The 24454-nt window shown below is 38.8% G+C and overlaps 1 protein-coding gene across 2 annotated transcripts in view; it reads left to right on the plus strand.

Moving 5' to 3' along the window:
- The window catches only part of LOC120541978 (pantothenate kinase 3), an 86699-nt gene that overhangs the window by 23271 nt on the left and 38974 nt on the right, over positions 1-24454 (plus strand). For both annotated transcript variants that reach the window (XM_039774019.1, XM_039774020.1), the window contains exons 2-3: positions 5390-5742; positions 21607-21860. In XM_039774019.1, coding sequence (XP_039629953.1) covers positions 5390-5742; positions 21607-21860 — 607 coding nt within the window. The remainder of the gene's footprint in view (positions 1-5389; positions 5743-21606; positions 21861-24454) is intronic.

Genomic DNA, 24454 nt, shown 5'->3' on the forward strand with positions numbered 1-24454 from the left:
CTTCGCGGAAATTCATTTATCGCGGCAGAGTCTGGAACGGATTAACCGCGATAAACGAGGGTTGACTGTGTGTGTGTGTATATATATATATATATATATATATATATATATATATATATATATATAATATACTGTGTATATATTTAGCAAAATCCACGCGCTTCACAGCGACAAAGTACTGCTTTTAAATTTTTATTAAGAAGAAAAGAAAACCTTTTTAAACTGAGGGAAAATATACCAATAACTATCTGTTAAGGATCTCTTTATATACCACGTTGTCAGTTCAGCACTCCGGTTGTAATATGACCAAGCTCTGCGAGCTTACTCTTGAGAATGCAACGTATAGCTGTCCAGGAGAAAAGCAATGTTGCCTCAAATCAATGGCAACCTTTTGTAGGGTCTGTCCCTGAAACTTATTAATTGTCATCGCAAAGCAGAGCCTTACTGGAAATTGGAGGCATTTGAATTGAAATGGGAGATCAGAGGGTATAACGGTGATGCGAGGAATACATTCAGAGTGTGGCGCTCTGCTGTTTTTTTTGTGTAGCTGCCTTCACACAGCTTATCTGCTGCTTTATAAACAAACGCCATATAAGGCCATCCTTTCTCCTTGCTTCGCGGTTCTGTACTGTTTTATTGTTCGTTTATTACGATTGTTATAGTTATTGTGTAGCTATTTGAGACTTACTTTACTGTTCAGGTACCCATTTCCTTTATTTAATCCGTGGCTTCTACGCTATTTTTGTTTGTTTATTACGATTATAGATATTTATTGATTCCCTTCTTTAGCTGACTGCCTGCTCATATAAGGCGCTCCACTGTTTTTTTGTGAAGCAGCCTTTACACAGCTTCTCCGCTGTTTTATAAACGAACAACATATAAGGCCATCTTTTTTCCTTGCTTCGCCAAGGAAGCTGCCTTTTTATTTAATCCATGGGTTCTCCGCTGTTTTATTGTTCGTTTATTATGATTGTTATAGTTCTCTTTGTATAGCACGTTGTCAGTTCAGCACTCCGGTTGTAATATGATGAAGCTGTGCAAGCTCACTCTTGAGAATGCAACGTATAGTTGTCCAGGAGAAAAGCAATCTTGCCTCAAATCAATGGCAACCTTTTGTAGGGTCTGTCCCTGAGACTTATTACTTGTCATCGCGAAGCACAGCCTTACTGGAAATTGGAGGCATTTGAATTGAAATGGGAGATCAGTGGGTATAACGGGGATGCGAGGAATACATTGAGTGTGGAGAAACTCTAGAGACAGCGTGTGTATTAACTTGTGGATTTTTCTTTTGAGTATTTGGTGGCAGCGTGATGAAGTTGCTTCCGTAAGACCGGGTTAGCTGAGAAGCTCAGCTCGGAGCATATTCTTTTCCTACCTTGTCAATTGTGTAATGTGTTTTTTGAACAGGCTTGATGCATAGAAGTGATCACTCGTACTGCGTTCAGTCAGTTCACGTGAGCTACTCTCTTGTGTGATGTTGCGATGTCCAAGGCTTTATTTAATGTTAGCTAAGACCTGGCACTTAAAAGTTTCTTGCTACAGCAATTTTAACTCCGTTACAAAGTGATCCAGTCTCATTTATACCTCGTGTCTTCTCATTAAACTTTTATCTCACGAATACAGTATTCGTCGAAGGCATGACAAACGGCAGCAGGAGTGTGTCTATAAACTTAATTTAAACTTATGGTTTACACCATGCTTTGTTTCCGCTGTAGCTGCACTTATGAATATGCTTGTATGCGTTTTTTTCTTCAGCGCTCTTTGGAGCTCTTCCTTGTTTTCTGCGTACTGTGTTCACAGTCAGTTCACGTGATTACGTGGCAGGCGTGATGATGTGACACGCAACTCCGCCCCCCACAGCCATCGAGCTGCAGTCCATTACAGTATATGGGTAAAAATAGGTTTCAGTTATGCCCATTACGTGTAGAATTTCGAAATGAAACCTGCCCAACTTTTATAAGTAAGCTGTAAGGAATGAGCCTGCCAAATTTCAGCCTTCTACCTACATGGGAAGTTGGAGAGTTAGTGATGACTGAGTCAGTCAGTGAGGGCTTTGCCTTTTATTAGTATAGATTCTTTATAAATAAAAGTTTTAAGGTGCCTGAAATATGTAATATTTGAGATTTGCAATATATTTAAATTTCTAGAATTGTTGATTTTTGATGGAAAAACTAATTCTGTATATATAATTTATAATTCTTATTTCTCAGTCTATACTGAGAAGTATTTCTAAGCTTTGACTTTGTGATAGTGGCAATAATCTCTAATGCTGTCATTCGATACCAAGACGACAAAGCTTAGGAATTAAGATTTAGTAAAAGATGATCAAATAATGTCACATATATTATGAACATGCTATTCTAAGAAAAATAAAACAAAAAAAAACAAAGCACTAGTTTAAACGTTGACACCATTAGGTCATCCCTTATGTTGAGAGGTAGGATTATGAGACCTCTACTTCCTAACACTAGAAACTGCAGTTTATGGTGTGCTTTATACAAGAATCTCTAAGGCTAGCATTGATGTGAGGACTCGTTGGAAGTTGAGAATGGTAGAAGCCGTGGAGAAGGTCAGAGCATGAATGCACCATAAAGCAATGATAAGATGTGTGTCATTACCTTGACAAGGTCATAAACAAAGAATGTTACCAACTGTCTGAGCAGAAGATAAGAGCTTGCCTGGATGAGATGATCTCAAGTAGGGTGGTAGAAATGAGTCAGCAACGTGCATGGACTAGATGGAACAATAAGCTAACTTCGTCTGAGCTGTTTAAGGCTGAGCCTGTTCACAAAAAGTTCTTGGTATGATTTGGCCTGTGTCATCCATCCCAGTCCATCTAGTCTCTTCTGTTGGAGCATGGCAGAGGCTCCAGGATGCACCTTATTTTGTAAGAGAGGAACCCTTGAGCATGTTGGCTACAGTATATTAGCTATGTTAGCTAAATGTAGCTGCCCCGTTACAATTGGGGGGTGGTTGCTAATGCTGGTATCGCCGCTGGGTGCTGATGTAGATGGTGTTGTTTTAAGCTTCAACAGGGCTAGGTAGAAACCAGGACCATGGCTAAAAGCAACAGCAGGGCTCCTTATGAGAGCACTAGACTGGCAATTAAGTGCTGATCTTGACAGGCAACTTAAATTCCCAGGGAACATCATCAATACCACGCTGGGCCAGACATGGCCCTGCTTTCAGAAGCAACAAGGTAGGTTTTTTGTTAGAGCTCATAGTACCCTAGGGTGATTGTTTAGAAGAGGCGATGAAGAGTAAATTACCATGTACTGTATTTTGCCCAATGCTTGCCCATTGAAGTGGGGATTTAAGGGGCTTGCTCATTTCCCTCTGTAAGGCATTTAGGCTTTTAGCTATCAATTATCATAGAGAAAACAAAGAGGGTGTCAGTCATCACTGTAATTTAGTAGGAACAGTTGCTACCTGAACATAAGCTAGGGTCTAATCAACTCCACCTGGCTTGCAAGGGTTTCCGATGTCGAATGACCTGCTGGATTGGCACAAAAATTTTAACTTTGATATCAATGCCAGATTTCGGTTATAAAGCAAATAACAGATTACATGTAATACTCCCACCCTCTTACTCCAGCCTCCCTTTTCTGAAGTGATATTGCACCATGTTAAAGTAAATAATCCAAAAGGGACAGTCCCCATTGATCTCCCGATTGCGCTTCATCACTCTTCACAGTTGCCTTGTGTGCTGCTTTGAATTAATAAATCCCAGGCAACCTGTGGTCCCTATGAACACCACATAAACTCTTGATCACTCTGCACTTCACATCACTGTTCATGGCCGCCTCCAAGGTGCGCCACACTATGCATTGCATTGAGGCAATTGGGCGTATGGAGGTAGTCACCAATTAAGTCCTGATGGTGCTGCACTTCACACTCTTATCTCTCTTCATAGACACGTCCCTGGTGCACTGTGCCATGCAATGCATTGAAACCGGGGGGTTGGTCGGGGGCAGTGACAGAAGCATCTTTTGAAAGACCACTTGGACTCACTGCAGTTTTCCTGTAGGACAGAGATTGCAGTGGAGGATACAATTATCAGTTTGCTCCACAAGGCTTATTCCCATCTGGATAAAGATGGCAACATAGTGAGGGTTTTGTATTTTTTATTTCACTAGTGACTTTAATACCATCTAGTCATCTCTGGCATCTTGGATAATGGACTGCTTGTCCATCAGACAGCAGATTATGAGGCTCAGGGACTGTCTGTGGTTTGGATGTAAGCAACACTAGAGCACTACAATGAACTGTCCTGTCTCTTTTTCTCTTCACCCTTGTACACCTCGGACTATCGTGATATCAGTTTATGTCGCCTGCAGAAATTCTCAGATGATTCTGCACTAATAGAGTATGTTGATGAAGGGAAAGAGACAGAGTATAGGAGTCAGGTGGAGGACTTTTTTCCTTGTGCAGAAAGAATTGCCTGCAGCTTAACATCAGTAAAACCAAGGAACTGGTTGTTGATGTTTGCCACACAAAAGCACCTCTGATGCCAGTCACTATTCAGGGAGTGGAGGTGGTGAACTTCTACAATTACTTGGCAAGCAAACCTCAATAACAGGCTGTACTGGTAATGTGACACATAGTAACTTTATCTGCATGGCAGAGCAGACTTTTTTTTTGGTTATGTCTTTCTCAGTGCTTGTTAACTTAAATAGATTGCGTCTGCCCTTAGTGGCTACACAACATCATGGTATGGCACCTGCTCGACACAGGATTGCAAAGAACTTTAGAAGATGGCAAGCGTGGCACAAAATACTACTCATACCCTACTCCCTTATGTGCATAGCTCATGCTATATATCGCATTATGCCACAGGAAATACAGTTGTATCATAAAGGACCTCGGTCATTCTGCACACTTCTCACTCATTTGTTCTTACCAGTGGTTCAGGACCATTAAGCACTTGCACCACTAGATTCAGGTAACCTTTTATCCACAGGTTACAAGGTTTCTTAACAGTGACTTATGCTGAGAATTTTTTACTTTTGTGTACATGTTCAGTCGCTAGTTGGTGAAAGCCATGTAATTAAGAATTTTGTTGCAATATTTGTACAAACAGCAAAATTCAACTTGAACCATTAATTATGAATATGTGATTCTCTTTTTAACTGGGGGAATTCTTTAGAATCCATTTCATGGGTGACTATAACATTCAGAATTTATTTAGGAAATTCCCTTTTGAAATTTAATGGTATTTGTGACTGCTGCTGTAATGTTTATTTTATTAAATTATTTAATTTTAACATTGTCTACAAGCAAAAGATAAGAATACAAAGTATAGAATTTTAAAAGTGAATTGATTATTGAATAACAGTAAGTAATTTAACCTCAGGCTAATGCATTAATGATGTTTGTTTTCTTTGTTAAGCTTTTCCATGGTTTGGAATGGATATTGGTGGAACATTAGTGAAGCTCGTCTACTTTGAGCCCATTGATATTACAGCAGAGGAAGAACAAGAGGAAGTTGAAAGTCTGAAGAGTATACGCAAATACCTAACTTCTAATGTAGCTTATGGCTCCACTGGTATCCGTGACACCCATCTGGAACTAAAAAATCTTACCCTTCTTGAACGTCGTGGCAACCTTCACTTTATCCGATTTCCCACTCATGACCTGCCTACTTTTATTCAAATGGGCCATGACAAAAACTTTTCCACCTTGCATACTGTGCTATGTGCCACTGGAGGGGGAGCATACAAATTTGAAGAAGAATTTAGAACGGTAAGGATGCCTTTCACAGAAACTTACTATAAATGTTATAAAACATTAATATTTAGTGAATTAGTACTAGATTCCAGTGTTACCAAATATTTACATTTTATATATGAATACAGTTGAGTTTTCTTTTGTTTTTGTTAAACTTTAGCTCTTGTTTTTTTTTTTTTTCCCTTTCTTTTTTTTTTTTTTTTTAAAGCAGCCTTGTTTTGGTGATCACATAGATGGCCATACAGGCTTTGCAGTGGACATTGGGTTAGCTTCTTCTTAATTATTTGCTCTAGTACCTGTTATTTGTATCAGTTAATGAGCAAGATAATTAAGATTACATCAAAATGGAGTAAATAGTAGCTCTTTCCTGTGACCCATAACTTAGAACACACATACAATATTAAATTGTTTTGAAAAAGTTGTATACAAGAAATGCAGATTTTTATTTCCAGCAATATTATTCACAGTTTTGATGTTCAATTTTATATTTGTGCAGCTGACATTCAAATTTGCTTAGCTCTAAATAATACTGGAGATCTCTCTTTTTTTGTATAGTTATTAACTAAAGTAGTTTTCTCATTAATTTCTGTTTGGCATCTGTTTATTCTTTGTTTATATAATCTTACACAGTTATTGTACACTGATATTCTGCGCTTGCTCATATCAACATAATGTCATGTTGAATGTGTTAAGCATGTAATGTAATGTTATTAAATAGTGTTAATAATTTATGATATTTAGTAAAAAGAAACTTATGAAAAGGCCCAAAATTCATTGCCCTACGTAAATAATATACCAGAGGAGAAGAGTGCAATTTTTTTTTTTTTATGATGATTTGATACTAATCTTAAGTAGTAAATAACCATTTTATTTAAACTAGTTAAATAATAGTTTAGGACCACTTGATGTATGTGATGGCAAGGACTGTTATGATTTGATTCTACTGTAATTGATCTGTCAGCAGTTTCAGTCATTTAAAGGTTTTCACTTCCTAAATTGCATATATACCATCAAATCCCAAGAAAGAATTTGAATGCTTCTCATTTGCATACAGTTCATCCATATGTGTGTGTATGTGTATAAAACTATGTTAGTGTTACCTATATGAAGCCAGTTCTTCGCCTCTTTAACACTTCAATGTCACCAATGCAGTAGGAAGACACTGACATCTTTTTTTGGACCCCCAGTTCAAAATGAGCTTCATCAGTGCTGAGAGAGTGAGAGAGAATATCAAAAATCAATAAAGCTGTTCGGGCTTTTCAGTATGCGAAGCACCGCCGGACAAAGCAGCTGCAAGGAAGGGAGCAATGTGAAGGTAGTCTTTTAGCATTTTTTTAGAGGAGCGTCCGTATCCTCTAGGCCATTGTGTGAACAGCCTCTCTGCTCATACCCCCTCCGTCAGGAGAAGAGAATGTCAGAGAGAGAGACAGAGAAAAGCAAACAATCAAAAATCAATGTGTTGTTCGGGCTTTCAAGTATGCGAAGCACCACGCGGCAAGCATATCGCATATCATTGAGAAGTTTTATTTAATATGTAATGCGTCCTCTGATTGGGTAGCTTCTCAGTCATCCGCCAATAGCGTCCCTTGTATGAAATCAACTGGGCAAACCAACTGAGGAAGCTTGTTCCTTAAATTAAAAGATCCATTGTCCACAGAAATTTGCAAGCCAGCGAAAAATCTGTGATATATATTTAGATATGCTTACATTTAAACTCCGCGATGGATTGAAGCTGCGAAAGTCAAAGCGTGATATAGTGAGGGATCACTGTATACCATATGAGCTGTTGAGGAGTTACATTTGTGTCCTTTTTTTGCCTTTCATCTACACTACTTTGGTGTTTTCAACCTACAAAAACAAATACCTCTAAAAACTTTCGTCAGAGTTGGTTAGCGAAAACAAAGATTTCTGAAAACACTAACTCCATTGCAGCGTGATTGGTTTTCACTTACTGTGTGGCTCTTCCCTGATTGGATCCTGCTGCTTACAACATCTAATTTCCCTGATTGGTCACCCTTTACGGAAGAAAATATATTTAGACATTGCATGCATAGAGTTGCCTTCTATGGTGCTTGTAGTGTTGCTTACCTATATGCGTGTAAATTGTGGTTCACATGTTTTTTAGAATTCATGAAGAAGTGACTAGTCATACCGCATGATAGACTTGCCAGGCGCATATGTGCTTATACTGCACAAGCACGTTCTGTCAAGTTGACTTGCTTAAACTGTTCATGCAAATGCACACTCGCTGCAAAACTGGATTATGAGACAGTTCACACTATAAGATAGCCGACTGAAATTTCTAAAATGACAGAAATTCTTCTGATTGTTGGACAGTCAAATCAAACAGTGCAATCAGGCATCTCAAACCTTTGCATACTGCTTGCACAAGAAAGGCCAATGAAGCTGAAATTTGGGTTGAGTCAATAAATCAGTCATAGACTGGCAATCAGGCTTAAAATTGTGCCAAAATAATGCATCGTATGTCTGGTTAAAGATGTGTGTGCTGCATGCATGCTCTCTGAAATCAGATGAATATGTAAAGTGCTTTTTCAGTTGTTTTACTATTAACAAAAATACTTTTGTAAATAATGTGAAAATATTAATATTTTAGAATGAAAACATAGTAGTGTGGATGAAGCCTAGGGCAGGGGCAAAAAATGCTACCAAATTACATATAATGTTAGTAATAGTTTATTAGGTAAAACTGTCAATACAGTACTAAAACAAGGATTTGACACTATAATTTAATCTAATTTTATAGATTTTTTTTCCCCCCTGAATTGCTTATTCTGCATTCACACACTGACTGCATAAGCACACTTATTTGTAAAATGCACTACTTATTTGTATGACTGACTACTGCAAAACAATAATTACCACCACCACAGTTTACTAGCAGATGAAAAATTTAGATTGTGTCAAAATAGAAAGGTTTGCATAAAAATAAAGTATAGTGTCTTTCAGTCATTAATCAACAGTTGACCAAGTACTATAGATCCCGGAGTATAAGCCGAGAATTTCATTCTAGATTTTTGGCTTGGAGTTTGGGGGTCGGTTTATACAACGAGTGTCATTTCAGATTCAAGATTTCCAGCGCAATGCCGGCTTTGCAGATGAATACGGAAGTAAATAATGACAAAACCACAGAGCCATCTTTCAGATGAAGAAGTAACTTTGCATGCCGGTACTTTAAATTAAATAAAGAATTTATTCAAAAAAGTGTTTTAGTTGTTGATTTTATTAATACAATTTATAATAAATTATCGGGCAGTTTAAAATAAAAGTTTTTGTTTTGATTTATGACCAACATCTTACGTTACGACCCGAATGCGGTCACGTGTATCCGCTTGCGCGATTGTAAACAAACAGCCGAGACCGTTAGTAGTGTCAGTTGGAGCCCAGATACATGTTTGTGGATGTAATTTCGGTCATTGCAGTGATTTACCTATATATATAATTCACTAAGACCATGCAAGCAAGACACATAATTGCTAAGGAAGGAAGAGAAGGTAAAGAAAGCGATCACAATCGAAACGAAGATGGAAATTGTGTGGAAATATGAGAGTGCTGTTCATGTGACCGATCTCGCTAATATATGTACAGCATGTCGAAATCCACCATCTCGACAATTTTACAAAGAAAAGATATGCATAAGGAGGCTCCTTCTAAACAATAACCACCTTCCGTTTCATTCTCCTCCTCCTCCCTTCCTTCAGCCCAAAGATGTCAAATTAAATGGTGAGTACAGTATGAAATTGTTGTTTCTAGAATAGAATAGAATGCGTTTTATTGTCACTATACACATCTACAATGAGATTAAAAGCAGCTCCTTCAGTGCAGAAAAAAGTTCTGTATAGGGCTTGTATAGTTGTTTTTTTAGCCTTATCATAACGGCAGATCTGCATCCCCGCTTCTGCTTTCTTTCCCTCCTCCGTCTGCGTCGTCTCCTAGACCCGACAACAATCCACGGAGAGCCCGCTGGTCTCGCTATGTTGTCTGGGATGTTGTGCGTGTGATGGAAAAACACTCGAAACAGATGTCTGGCTCTGGACACCGATGTCTATAAGGTTCTGAAGGGTGTAGCGGATGTTCGCTGATCCGATCGTGCACAAACAAGGAAAAAAAAAAAGTACAAAAACAACAAAAAAAGTGCACTGAAAAGGAGAGCCCTGAGCCGCTGCGACCATGCGCCCGCTATGCTCCTAGCTTAATCTAGCCTACTTCTGGTAGGCTAGGCACTTTTTATAACTTTTTAGTTAGTACATTAGAAAAATTATTGGTGTGTTGGTAAATTATGCACATTATACAGCCCTTTTTTATTATGAAAAGGTTAAGTAAGTGTTGCAGTGGGAGGTTCGGAACGCATTATGGGTTAGCCTTTGCGAACGAATTAAGTTCATAAGTCAAGGATCCACTGTATTGTGTATTTAAGTTAGTCAAATTTATAACGAGTCTCCGGAAAACCACCCACCGATGTACCGCATTTGCGTATATAGTTTCAACACAAAGGTTTCATTTTACCAAACTTCTCCGCAATCACTTCCTGGTTTCCATCAAAAATGCCGTCAGTCTCAAATTCTTGCCGATAAACATAATAAATATACCTGAAGAGACACTTTTAAGGAAATTTAGAAAATTTTGCTTGGAGAAGGGGGTCGGCTTAAATACCGGTCATCGGCAAATACATGTAATTTAGTAGGTAGAGAAGGGGCTCGGCTAATATACTGAGTCGGCTTATATTCCGGGATCTACGGTATCACATGTCTGTATACATTGAGTGACTGTAATCTAATTGATAATTAATAAACAGTTAAATTAGGTCATTATCATTGTTGCCAATGTTAGAAAATTAGAACACTCTAGACAAGAACAGGCCATTCAGCCCAACAAAGCTCGCCAGTCCTATCTACTTATTTCCTCCAAGAAAACATCAGGTCGAGTTTTGAAAGTCCTTAACGTTTTACTGTCTACCACACTACTTGGTAGCTTATTCCAAGTGTCTATCGTTCTTTGTGTAAAGAAAAACTTCCTAATGTTTGTGTGAAATTTACCCTTAACAAGTTTCCAACTGTGTCCCCGTGTTCTTGATGAACTCATTTTAAAATAACAGTCTCGATCCACTGTACTAATTCTCTTCATAATTTTAAACACTTCAATCATGTCACCTCTTAATCTTCTTTTGCTTAAACTGTATAGGCTCAGCTCTTTTAATCTTTCCTCATAATTCAACCCCTGTAGACCTGGAATCAGCCTAGTCGCTCTTCGGCTATGTCCTTTTTGTAGCCTGGAGACCCAAACTGCACACAGTACTCAAGATGAGGCCTCACCAGTGCATTATAAAGGTTGAGCATAACCTCCTTGGACTTGTACTCCACACATTGTGCTATATATCCTAACATTCGGTTAGCCTTCTTAATGGCTTCTGAACACTGTCGGGAAGTTGATAGCGTCCACGATGATTCCTAAATCCTTCTTATAAGGTGTACTCTCGATTTTTCCGACTGCCCATTTTACTTCCTATATGTAATACTTTACATTTACTGACATTAAATTTCATCTGCCACAAATCTGCCCAAGCCTGTATGCTATCCAAGTAATTCTGTAATGATATAACGGATTCCAAATTATCTGCTAATCCACCTATCTTGGTATCATATGCAACTTAACCAGCTTGTTATGGCCCTAGCACTGACCCCTGTGGAACACCACTCTTAACATCGGCCAATTCTGATGAAGTTCCTCGCACAATCACCCTCTACTTCCTGTGTCTGAGCCAATTCTGCACCCATCTAAAAAAATCACCCTGAACTCTCACTTCTTCTAATTTGATGCCCAACCTTTCATGTGGCACCTTATCAAATGCTTTCTGAAAGTCCACATAAATAATATCATAAGCTCCACTTTGATTGTATCCTTTTGTTGCCTACTCATAGAATTCCAGCATGTTAGTAAAACCTGACCTCCCTCTTCTGATCCCACGCTGACTGTTCAGAATAACTCCTGTCCTTGCCATGTGTTGCTCAATCTTATCCTTAATAATTCCTTCCATTAATTTTCCTGTGATGCATTTTAAGCTTACTGGCCTATAGTTGCTTGGATCTTCCCTGTCACCCTTTTTATATAATGGGATAATATTTGCCATTTTCCAGTCCTTTGGAATCTCTCCAGTGCGCAGTGACTTCCTAAAAATATGTGTCAAGGGTTTATATATGTACTCGCTAGCCTCCTTAAGAACACAAGGATAAATATTATATGGTCCTGGTGATTTGTTTGATTTCATCTTATTTAATATGAGCAGCACTTCTCCCTTTACAATTTCCAAATCCCTCAGTACCTCCTTAGTAGTTGCATTTACCTCTGGCAGGTTATCCACTTGCTCACTTGTAAACACCTCAGAAAAATGTAAGTTTAGGGCATATGTTATTTCACTGTCTGTATCTTTTAATTTCCCTTTACTATCCCTTCACTTGGCCTCCTCCTTAACTGTTCTTTTACTACTAAAATACTGAAAGAATCTCTTAGGGTCTTCTTTCACCTTATCTGCTATATTCCTCTCCAACTGTCTTTTAGCCTCCCTGATATCCTTCTTAGTGGTTGCCCTCATGTTCTCATACGCTGAACGATTCACTTTGCAGTCATTAGTCTCATACAGGTGCTGGTCATAAAATTAGAATATCATGACAAAGTTGATTTATTTCAGTAATTCCATTCAAAAAGTGTAACTTGTATATTAGATTCATTCATTACACACAGACTGATGTATTTCAAATGTTTATTTCTTTTAATTTTGATGATTATAACTGACAACTAATGAAAGTTCCAAATTCAGTATCTCAGAAAATTAGAATATCATTTAAGACCAATGTAAAAAAAGAATTTTTAGAAATGCCAACTGAAAAGTATGAGCATGTACAGCACTCAATATTTAGTTGGGGCTCCTTTGGCCTGGATTACTGCAGCAATGCCGCGTGGCATGGAGTCGATCAGTCTGTGGCACTGCTCGGGTGTTATGAGTGCCCATGTTGCTCTGATAGTGGCCTTCAGCTCTTCTTAATTGTTGGGGCTGGCGTATTGCATCTTCCTTTTCACAATACCCCATAGATTTTCTATGGGGTTAAGGTCAGGCGAGTTTGCTGGCCAATCAAGAACAGGGATACCATGGTCCTTAAACCAGGTACTGGTAGCTTTGGCACTGTGTGCAGGTGCCAGGTCCTGTTGGAAAATGAAATCTGCATCTCCATAAAGTTTGTCAGCAGCAGGAAGCATGAAGTGCTCTAAAACTTCCTGGTAGACGGCTGCGCTTGACCTTGGACCTCAGAAAACACAATGGACCAACACCAGCAGATGACATGGCACCCCAAACCATCACTGACTGTGGAAACTTTACACTGGACCTCAAGCAACGTGGATTCTGTGCCTCTCCTCTTCCTCCAGACTCTGGGACCTTGATTTCCAAAGGAAATGCAAAATTTACTTTCATCAGAGAACATAACTCAGCAGCAGTCCAGTCATTTTTGTTTTTAGCCCAGGCGAGACGCTTCTGACGCTGTCTCTTGTTCAAGAGTGGCTTGACACAAGGAATGCGATAGCTGAAACCCATGTCTTGCATACGTCTGTGCGTGGTGGTTCTTGAAGCACTGACTCCAGCTGCAGTCCACTCTTTGTGAATCTCCCCCACAGTTTTGAATGGGTTTTGTTTCACAATCCTCTCCAGGGTGCGGTTATCCCTGTTGCTTGTACACTTTTTTTTTTACCACATCTTGTACTTCCCTTCGCCTCTCTATTAATGTGCTTGGACACAGAGCTCTGAACAGCCAGCCTCTTTAGCAATGACCTTTTGTGTCTTGCCCTCCCTGTGCAAGGTGTCAATGGTCGTCTTTTGGACAACTGTTGTCAGCAGTCTTCCCCATGATTGTGTAGCCTACAGAACTAAACTGAGAGACCATTTAAAGGCTTTTGCAGGTGTTTTGAGTTAATTAGCTGATTAGAGTGTGGCACCAGGTATCTTCAATATTGAACCTTTTCACAATATTCTAATTTTCTGAGATACTGAATTTAGAACTTTCATTAGTTGTCAGTTATAATCATCAAAATTACAAGAAATAAACATTTGAAATACATCAGTCTGTGTGTAATGAATAAATCTAATATGCAAGTTTCACTTTTTGAATGGAATTACTGAAATAAATCAACTTTGTCATGATATTCTAATTTTATGACCAGCACCTGAATGCCTTATACAGCAGTTTTTTTCCTTTGCAACTTCTTTTTTTAAATCTTTATTAATCCACCGTGGAGTTTTTTTTTTAGTTTCTTATCAATTCCAAATTTAGGTATGTATCTGTCCTGCATTACATGTAAAACATTTTTAAATCTGTTCCATTGCTCCTCGACTGTCTCCACATTTAAAAGCTTATCCCAGTGTATCCTACTTAGACTTTGTCACATCTGCTCAAAATTAGCCCTACCAAAGTTCAACTTAACAATTTTAGTCTTTGCATCTGCACTCTTACAAAATACTGAGAATTGTATTACATTATGGTCACTTGACCCTAGTGGTTTAATCACCTCCATCCATCCTCTTCCGCTTATCCGAGGTCGGGTCGCGGGGGCAGCAGCTTGAGCAGAGATGCTCAGACTTCCTTCTCCCTGGCCACTTCTTCTAGCTCTTCCGGGAGAATCCTGAAACGTTCCCAGGCCAGCTGGGAGACATAGTCCCTCCAGTGTGTCCTGGGTCTTCCCCGGGGCCTCCTCCCGGTTGGATGTACCTGAAACCCCTCACCAGGGAGGCGTCCGGGAGGCATCCTGATCAGATGCCCGAGCCACCTCATCTGACTCCTCTCGATGCGGAGGAGCTGCGGCTCTAATCTGAGCTCCTCCTGGATGACTGAGCTTCTCACCCTATCTTTAACACTAGAATTACCAGAGCCTACGAAAAAACTCGTAATTCCGTCCCACCTTAAATCGTTTCTTAAAATCGTTCACAGCTCTCCACCAGCGTCTTTTGTCATCTAAATGTGCTGATTAAAATCAGGCTGCAAGCAGCCGGCTATTCCATCCCCCCACCGACTTAGAACGTGCACAAGCTTCTCCCAGCTCATGCCTTGATTGATTATCTGGGAGTGAAGTGGAGTTTTAGAGTGGAAAGAATAGATCATTATTTGGAATACACGCATTTCACGTGTGTTCCGTTTCTACAGTAATTCGTGTAAACACATTTTTAAAACAGAAACGTTTTTCATATTGTAGTAGTAAATGACAAAATGTAAGCATAAACTATATAATGTATGAAGCCTGAAGTCCAAATATCAAACACTTCCACAAAAGGTACACATATAATAGAACAAGTATGCTTTTATTTAAAAATATAACTGCAGAAAAAAGCCACCTTAGCAGGCCATATTGATACATAATTACTACAGCTACCACGATAGCATAATGGTATCAGCCACTGACTAGTATCCAAAAAGTCATGAGTTTGATCCCACATGGTTCAGTTTTGAGAAGTAAACTGCTCTTATTCTTACTATTTTAGAATAAAAACACACATTTGATTTCAGTGTGTAACAGCCAATGTAATTTATGATACTTGTAAATGTTACTTTGTTTTTTTTATTCACTTTTCATTCTCAGTCTCAGTCGTGTTCAGGATCCTTCCCTATCCCCCATCTGAGAATGCTGTTTTCACATAAAGACGCTGTAGCTCTGCAGCGCACTTGTGACTGCATTCTCGTACTAATGCTTGCGAACTGAAGTGCCTGCGTGCACTTTTCGTGGCATTACACGTCTATTTTTTTGAGCATGCCCGTGTCGCTCAAACACAGGAACATATGTTGGTGTACAAGAATAAAAAACAAGTGCACTTTTATTCTACACTATAAGTGAAGAAAAAATAAAGCAAGTTACAGTAGGCGGTTGATACGACAGCTTGCGTAGTGCAATACTAAGAACTGCTGATTTCTGATCCGTGCTATATAAAATCATCACATTCAAATATTAACAATTTCCACACACCCTTCCTACATTCACGACATGTGTACTTGTTGCAGTGTACACATCTCTCTGTGCTATGGTTCCTATTACACTGAATGAGCACCTGACATCGTATTTTCTTCCCAATATAAATAACATTCGAGTATAGCGCGTCTCCAAATAAATCACATTTGAGTTATAGCGCTTCTTTATGTGAAAACAGCATTGCCAGATTGATGATGGGGGAATCGTGAACGACTGAGAGAATGGAACTGAATAAAAAAAGACTGAAATCAAATGTATGTTTTTATTCTAAAATAGTTAAGTACATGCAATATTATTTGAAAATGAACAGCGTCAGATCGGGTTTGAATATGCGCCCGATCTGACGCTGTTCGTTTTCATATAATATTGCATGTACTGTGCGTTGAAACTGCTGCACTGAATAAGCTGACGCCTTCTGTAATAGCGTCAGCGTGTATTCAAACCCGATCTGACGCTGTTCGTTTTCAAATAATATTGCATTAGTGCGATGATGTTTTTACATATATTGTCTCTTTTATTCATCTTGCGGTTTGTAATCAGTGACCGCGTGTTTTTTCCCCGATCTTGCCAGTTCGCACATGTTGCTGTATGGTGCTGTTTCTTTTGTACTCCATGACATGCAGAGGACAGAATAGTACAGAGCAGTAAGTTCAGCGCTATATGCAATCAGACAAACAGGCAGAGAAGGCACTAGATATATAAATAAACAGGGAAGGCACTGTATAATAGATATATAAAAACAGCTAAGGGGATAGATATATAGATAGGTAGGAAGGAAAGGCACTATATGATAGGCAGACAGGGAAGCTCCTATATAATAATAAAATTACTGTTATTACTATGTAGATAGACAGGGAGTTCAGCGTCAGCGTGTATTCAAACCCGATCTGACGCTGTTCGCTTTCAAATAATATTGCATGTACTTAACTATTTTAGAATAAAAACATACATTTGATTTCAGTCTTTTTTTTATTCAGTTCCATTCTCTCAGTCGCGTTCACGATCCCCCCCCAATCTGACAATGCTGTTTTCACATAAAGATGCGCTATAACTCAAATGTGATTTATTTGGAGACGCGCTATACTCGAATGTTATTTATATAGGGAAGAAAGTACAATGTCAGGTGCTCATTCAGTGTAATAGGAACCATAGCACAGAGAGATGTGTACACTGCAACAAGTACACATGTCGTGAATGTAGGAAGGGTGTGTGGAATTGTTAATATTTGAATGTGATGATTTTATATAGCACGGATCAGAAATCAGCAGTTCTTAGCATTGCACCACACAAGGTGTCGTATCAACCGCCTACTGTAACTTGCTTTATTTTTTCTTCACTTATAGTCTAGAATAAAAGTGCACTTGTTTTTTATTCTTGTACACCAACATATGTTCCTGTGTTTGAGCGACACGGGCATGCTCAAAAATAGACGTAATGCCACGAAAAGTGCACGCAGGCACTTCAGTTCGCAAGCATTAGTACGAGAATGCAGTCACAAGTACGCTGCAGAGCTACAGCGCATCTTTATGTGAAAACAGCATTCTCAGATGGGGGTAGGGAAGGATCCTGAACACGACTGAGACTGAGAATGAAAAGTGAATAAAAAAAACAAAGTAACCTTTACAAGTATCATAAATTACATTGGCTGTTACACACTGAAATCAAATGCGTGTTTTATTCTAAAATAGTAAGAATAAGAGCAGTTTACTTCTCAAAACTGAACCATGTGGGATCGAACTCATGACTTTTTGGATACTAGTCAGTGGCTGATACCATTATGCTATCGTGGTAGCTGTAGTAATTATGTATCAATATGGCATGCTAAGGTGGCTTTTTTCTGCAGTTATATTTTTGAATAAAAGCATACTTGTTCTATTATATTTGTACCTTTTGTGGAAGTGTTTGATATTTGAACTTCAGGCTTCATACATTATATAGTTTATGCTTACATTTTGTCATTTACTACTACAATATGAAAAACGTTTCTGTTTTAAAATGTGTTTACACGGATTACTGTAGAAACGGAACACACGTGAAATGCGTGTGTTACAAATAATGATCTATTCTTTCCACTCTAAAACTCCATATCACTCCCAGATAATCAATCAAGGCATGAGCTGGGAGAAGCTTGTGCACGTTCTAAGTCGGTGGGGGGATGGAATAGCCGGCTGCTTGCAGCCTGATTTTTATCAGCACATTTAGATGACAAAAGACGCTGGTGGAGAGCTGTGAACGATTTTAAGAAGCGATTTAAGGTGGGACGGAATTACGAGTTTTTTCGTAGGCTCTGGTAATTCTAGTGTTAAAGGAAAGCCCAGACACCCTGCGGAGGAAACTCATTTCAGCCGCTTGTATTCGTAATCTCCTTCTTTCGGTCACTACCCATAGCTCATGACCATAGGTGAGAGTAGGAACATAGATTGACTGGTAAATTGAGAGCTTTGCCTTACAGCTCAGCTCCTTTTTCACCATGATAGACCGATCCAGAGCCCGCATCACTGCGGACACTGCACAGATCCGGCTGTCGATCTCATGCTCCATTCTTCCCTCACTCGTGAACACCTCTACATCCTCAATTCTATCCTGATTATTACAAAATACTAAATCCAGACAGGCTTCACCCCGTGTTGGTGCTTTAACATGCTGTGTTTAAAAAACAGTCACTGATTACTTCTAAAAGCTCCTGCTCATGTACTCCTCCATCTGCAATGTTATCCCAGTTAATATTTGGATAATTAAAGTCCCCCATGACTATAATATCTCCTGTAAACTTGCCTTTTTGATATTACTAAAAAGATGTGTGTTGAAATTACTGTCTGAATTGGGTGGTCTATAACACACTCCTAAAATAAGACCTGTTTCCCTAATATTTTCCAGGTGAAGCCACATGTCCTCACTAAGATGGGGCTCATCATCCAACTGAAGATGACTTACATTTAAACCCTGTTTGGCATAAACAGCAACCCCACCTCCTTTTCTGTTCTGTCATCCTTCCTAAAAATGTGTATCCCTCTATGTTACACTCATCCCCATCTTTGTTATTTAGCCAGGTTTCCGTTATTGCTATAATATCATAATTGTGCTCTGCTACATACAACTCCAACTCACTTACCTTATTTTTGATACTTCTAGCATTAAGGCAAGCTATTTTTAATGTGTTACTCCTTCTACATTTAAATGTTTGCTTAGAATTTACATTACTATGCATTTTTATTTCTACACCATTGTTTGTTCTTCCATGTATAGATCTAAATCTGGCCTGTCCTAAACTCCCTGCCCCCCCATTCCCTAGTTTAAACAATCCTTGACTAGTTTACACATATGCCTCCCCAATACATTGGTGCCCCTCCAGTTTAGATGTACCCTGTCCTGGCGGAACAGGTCCCATCAAAACCTATACCCTTCTACCCAGCACCAAGATTTGAAACACACTTTAAGCCTTCTAATCTCTTCAATCTTACCTGGACTGGCATGTGGCACAGGCAGAACTTCGGAGAAGACTACCTTGTCAGTTCTGCTCCTCAGCTTGGCACCTAACTCTTTGAATTTGGATCGCAGAACTGACAGACTACCCTTATGTATGTCATTTGTTCCAACTGGACAATGACAACTGGATCCACCCTTGCTCTGGCCAAGAGCCTATCCACCCTTCCAGGGAGGTCTCCCACCTGTGCTCCTGGAAGGCGACACACTATGCGAGACTCTGTGTTTCTGCAGCACACCTGTGCTTCAATCCCCCTAATGATTGAGTCCCCAACTATCACTACCTCACTCTTTTTGGGAACTGGTTTTGAGGTGGCCCGCTGGTGCTCCTCATCCCAGCCTACCACTTCAGAATTATCAGAGACCCCTTCCAGCTCCGCAAGGACATGATAATGGTTTGACACTTCTAAGTCTGGGGTTGATGCCACCGGACAGTGTGCACCCTTTACCTTACACCATGTGACCATGACCCACCTTTTCCTACCTGTCTGGTCTGGAATCTCCTCCTGCGCCACCTTGGGGGCGCACACTATCTCTCTAAAGGACACCTGGGCCAAGTCTGCCAATTCTCTATTACAACGCAGGTCAGCCAACTCCTCCTCCAGTTCAGTGACCCTGAGCTCGAGGTGCTGGATCAGCTGGCATCTCTTGCAGATGTAGCCCTCATAGACAACTGGCTCTTCCAAACCATCATCTAAAAAGTCCAACATCCAACAGGACTTGCATTGCACTGGCCTCATTATTAAAATTTGATTTGGGATTACTAAAATGCCTTAACTTTTTTTTCTTAAAATTAAATTTCTTCTTCTTTCAGCTGCACCTTAACTTAAGTGGTAACACTATTATCTGCTACAGATATTTTACACCTTTTCCCCTTAAGCTCCTGTACTGTTCTCCCTCTCAGCTGCCTGGGATATGTCTATCTATGAGGTTAACTTTACTTTTCTCTGCCTCTTCTCCTAACTTTGTGCTCCTCTTACTTATAAGCTCTCCACTCGCACTGTTTGTATTACCGTATTAATGAACCAATACACTGTCGCCCACTTAACTGTACTACCTCTGGACCACCAAGGACAGTATAATCTAAAACAAACAAACAAATAAAACTTTACTACCTTATTTGCTCCTACAGTCCCTTGTGCCTGATCTGCATCTTAACACAGGCCTTTTACTGCTTTGAAGTCAGCCTCTGACTTTTTTTTTCTTTTCCTTTAAACTAAGAAATCCCTGTTAAGACGACACGGTTATTTACTTACAAATGCCGATATCAGTTACTGCTGCTTTCTACCCTGCCTCCTCAATGCTAATTCAAATACAGACAGCAAGAACAGGTACAAGTACAAATAACTTTTCCAAGTGCACCTCCAAACACCCAGCTACTTTTTGTTCTTGTGCGGGCGAAAAAAAAACCCTTCTAAAGAGAAAAAAGCTTTAAAAATTCCCACACGGTTCCTCAGCGGCAACCAAAACCCACATTTTTAAGAGCAAAGTGTATTTTTTTTATTCAAATCTCACACCACAGATCAAACCAAAAACTCTCCACAGAGTCTAGCGTTTTCAAAGCACACGTCAGCACAAAGCACACGTCAGCCACGTATTAGCTAGAACTTTGTTATCAAGCCAGGTTGGAGAAGTTTTGTCAGTGATCCACCTAGTCTATAAGCATTTGTGATGGGGGGGAGGTTGATTCGTTTTGAACCTAGTTTTGTTAAACTTGACTTGCTTGTATAATTTGTTGTTTGATTCTAATAAAATGTTAAAAAAATAGTACTTATGATTTTTTTTTTTTTTTTGGTTAGAATTCTATATGTAGTGATGTATTGCAGTGCAGTTGTTTGCTCTGCTGTTTCACATGTCCAGGACTCGGGACTCCAATCACCGCCTCCTTTCTCTTTGTGTGACGTTTGCATGTTGATCCATGTGGGTACTCCTTGGTTTTTCTTCCACATTCCAAGAATTGCGCTCTAGGTTATTTGAAGCTCAGTATTGTCCCTGTGTTTGTGTAACTGTTCTGTGATGGACTTGGGTTCCATGAAGGTGTTTTTCTCATCTTGTGCCCAGAGCAACCAGGATAGGCAATAAAGCAACTCTGAAAACTAAGCTATTTTAAAAAAAATAGATGGATGAATGGAGATTCATATTTATTGTAAACACACAGTTTCATGTTTTGTGTCAATCAATATGACACCTAACTGCTGTTCTTATTTATATATTTATTTATTTTTTTTGGCTGTGGTCATATTAACAAGAAGAAAAAAATCCATTAAATCTCTTATTTGATTAAAATTTAAATTGCAAACATTATACAATTATTTCTAAGATTAGACAGTATTTCCTAATTTTCACCTAACAGTCTTATTTCCTGTTGTTCTGCAGATTGGAAACTTACAGCTCCACAAACTGGATGAACTTGACTGCCTAGTCAAAGGACTTCTCTACATCGACTCTCCCAGTTTTAATGGTCAGGCAGAATGCTATTACTTTGAGAATGCACTGGAGCCAGAGAGGTGTCAGAAGGTGCCTTATAATCTGGAAGATCCTTACCCTTTGCTGGTGGTTAACATTGGCTCAGGTGTCAGCATTTTAGCAGTATACTCTAAAGACAACTATAAACGAGTTTCTGGAACCAGGTATACCATTAGTTATGAATTTGAATGAAGTAGCAGTAAATGAAGTTAGTCTATAACATATTTTGACTGGAAGAATTTTAAAATCTAAGCAGATTACAATGAAAGCTTTTTCCTTTAAGCAAAAATAATTGTGCTTGCTGTTGTCTTTTTCTGTTAATTGTATTGTTGTTTGAATCTAGTCTTAGAATAAAAAACAAATATAGAAATTTGTTGCTTAGGTTGTTAAAGGTAAAAAAATGTTGGAACACTTCAGCTTTTGACTGATTCAAATATAACCGTTATAATCCACTAAGTGAATACGATTTTTTTTATTTTTATTCTGTTTCCAAAAATGACCACGCATGTTTTAAGTAGAAAGTATCTATTTGTGTGGGAGACAGTTTTGTTATGTAGACAATAAAAATTACCCGAGGAGCCGCAGGCTTATTAAGTTTATATTTTTGGACTCAAATAATTTTTAGATGGGAAAAAAATTCTCTTCACATATCCTGTGGAAAATAATTATTTATAAGCTATAAATAACATTGCAACAGCATTAACAGAAACTTGGCTAAATAATAAAAATGGGAATGAGTATAACACAAAGGGATACAAATTTTTTAAGAACAATAGACGGAACAGAAGAGGAGGTGGAGTCTCTGTTTGTCAAACAGAATTTAAATGCAAGTCCACTTCAGTTGGACGATGAACCCCATCTTAGTGAGGACGTGTGTTTTCTCCTGTGAAGCTTTTGAGAAAGAGACCTTATTTTTGGAGTGTGTTATACACCACCCAATGCAGACAGTAATGTCAACCAATGTCTTACTAATATTAAAAAGATAAGTTTTAAATGTGGAGACAATTGAGTAGCAGTGGAACAGGTTTAAAAATGTTTTACATTTAATGCAGGAGAGGTACATACCTAAATTTGGAATTAATAAGAAATTTAGAAAAAGCTTCACTATGGGTTAATAGAGTTTAAATAAAAAAAAAAAAAAAAAAGCTGCAAAGAAAAAAAGCAGATTTATAAGGCATATAAGACGAATAACTACAAAGGACAATCATTAAGAAGGATATTAGGGAGGCTAAAAGACAGTTGGAGAGGAATATACAAGATAATAGTAAAGGGACATTAAAAGATACAAACTGTGAAATAGTGGACGCTCTAAACTTGCATTTTTCTGAGGTCTTCACAAATGTGGGAGTAAATAACCTCCCAGCAGTAATGGGAGTACTAAGGAGGTACTGCAGGATTTGGAAATTGTAGAGGGAAAAGTACTGCTCGGATTAAATAGGCTGAAATCTAACAAATCACCAGGACCAGATAATATTTACCTTCGTTCTTAAGGAGGCTCGTGAGTACATATATAAACCCATGACACATATTTTTATGAAGTTACTGCGCACTGGGGAGATTCCGAAGGACTGCAAAATGACAAATATTATCCTGATATATAAAAGGGTGACAGGGCAGATCCAAGCAACAATAGGCCAATAAGCTTAACATGCATCACAGGAAATTGAAAGGAAAGAATTATTAAGGATAAAATTCAGCAGCACATGGCAAGTGCAGGAGTTTTTCTCAATAGTCCACATGGGTTCAGAAGAGGGAGGTTGTGTTTTACTAACATGTTAGACTTCTGTGAGGAAGTAACATAAGGATATGATCAAAGTGGAGCATATGATATGTATCTTGACTTTCGGAAAGCATTTGATAAGGTGTCACATGAAAGGGTGTGCATCAAACTAAAATAAATGTGAGTTCATGGGGGGTAGTTTTTGGATGAGTGCAGAATTAGCTCAGACACAGGAAGCATGGGTGATGGGACGAGGCACTTTATCAGAAATGGCTAATGTTAAGAGTGGTGTTCCACAGGGGTCAGTCCTAGGGCCGCTGCTATTTTTAATATATATGAATGATTTTGATAGGAATATAAGTAACAAGCTGGTTAACTTTACAGATGATAACAAGATAGGAGGATTGGCAGATAATTTAGAATTTGTGAAATCATTAAAGAAGGACTTGGACAGCATTCCAGCTTGGGCAGATTTGTGGCAGATGAAATTTAATGTCATTAAATGTAAAGTATTACATATAGGAAGTAAAAATGTTAGATTTGAATACAGAAGGGGAGGTCTGAAAATCGAGAGTACACCTTATGAGAAGGATTTAGAAGTCATTGTGGATTCTATCAACGCTATGCTATCTACGCTATCAACTTCCCGACAGTTTTCAGGAGCCATTAAGAAGGTAAACAGAATGTTAGTTTATATAGCATGATGTGTGGAGTGCAAGTCCAAGAAGGTTATGATCAAGCTTTATAATGCACTGGTGAGGCCTCATCTGGAGTACTGTGTGCAGTTTTGGTCTCCGAACTAAAAAAAAAAACGTAGCAGTGCTAGAAAAGGTCAAGAGAAGAGTTTTTCAGTTTATTTTAAAGAAGATTAAGAGGTGACATGATTGAAGTGTTTAAAATTATTAAGGGAATTAGAAAAGTGGATCGAGACTTATTTTAAAATGCGTTCATCAAAAACATGTGGACACAGTTGGAAACTTGTTAAGGGTAAATTTCGCACAAACATTAGGAAGTTTTTCTTTACACAGAACCATACAC

This window comes from Polypterus senegalus, chromosome 13, assembly GCF_016835505.1.
Source record: "Polypterus senegalus isolate Bchr_013 chromosome 13, ASM1683550v1, whole genome shotgun sequence".
NCBI classification, from domain to species: domain Eukaryota; kingdom Metazoa; phylum Chordata; class Cladistia; order Polypteriformes; family Polypteridae; genus Polypterus; species Polypterus senegalus.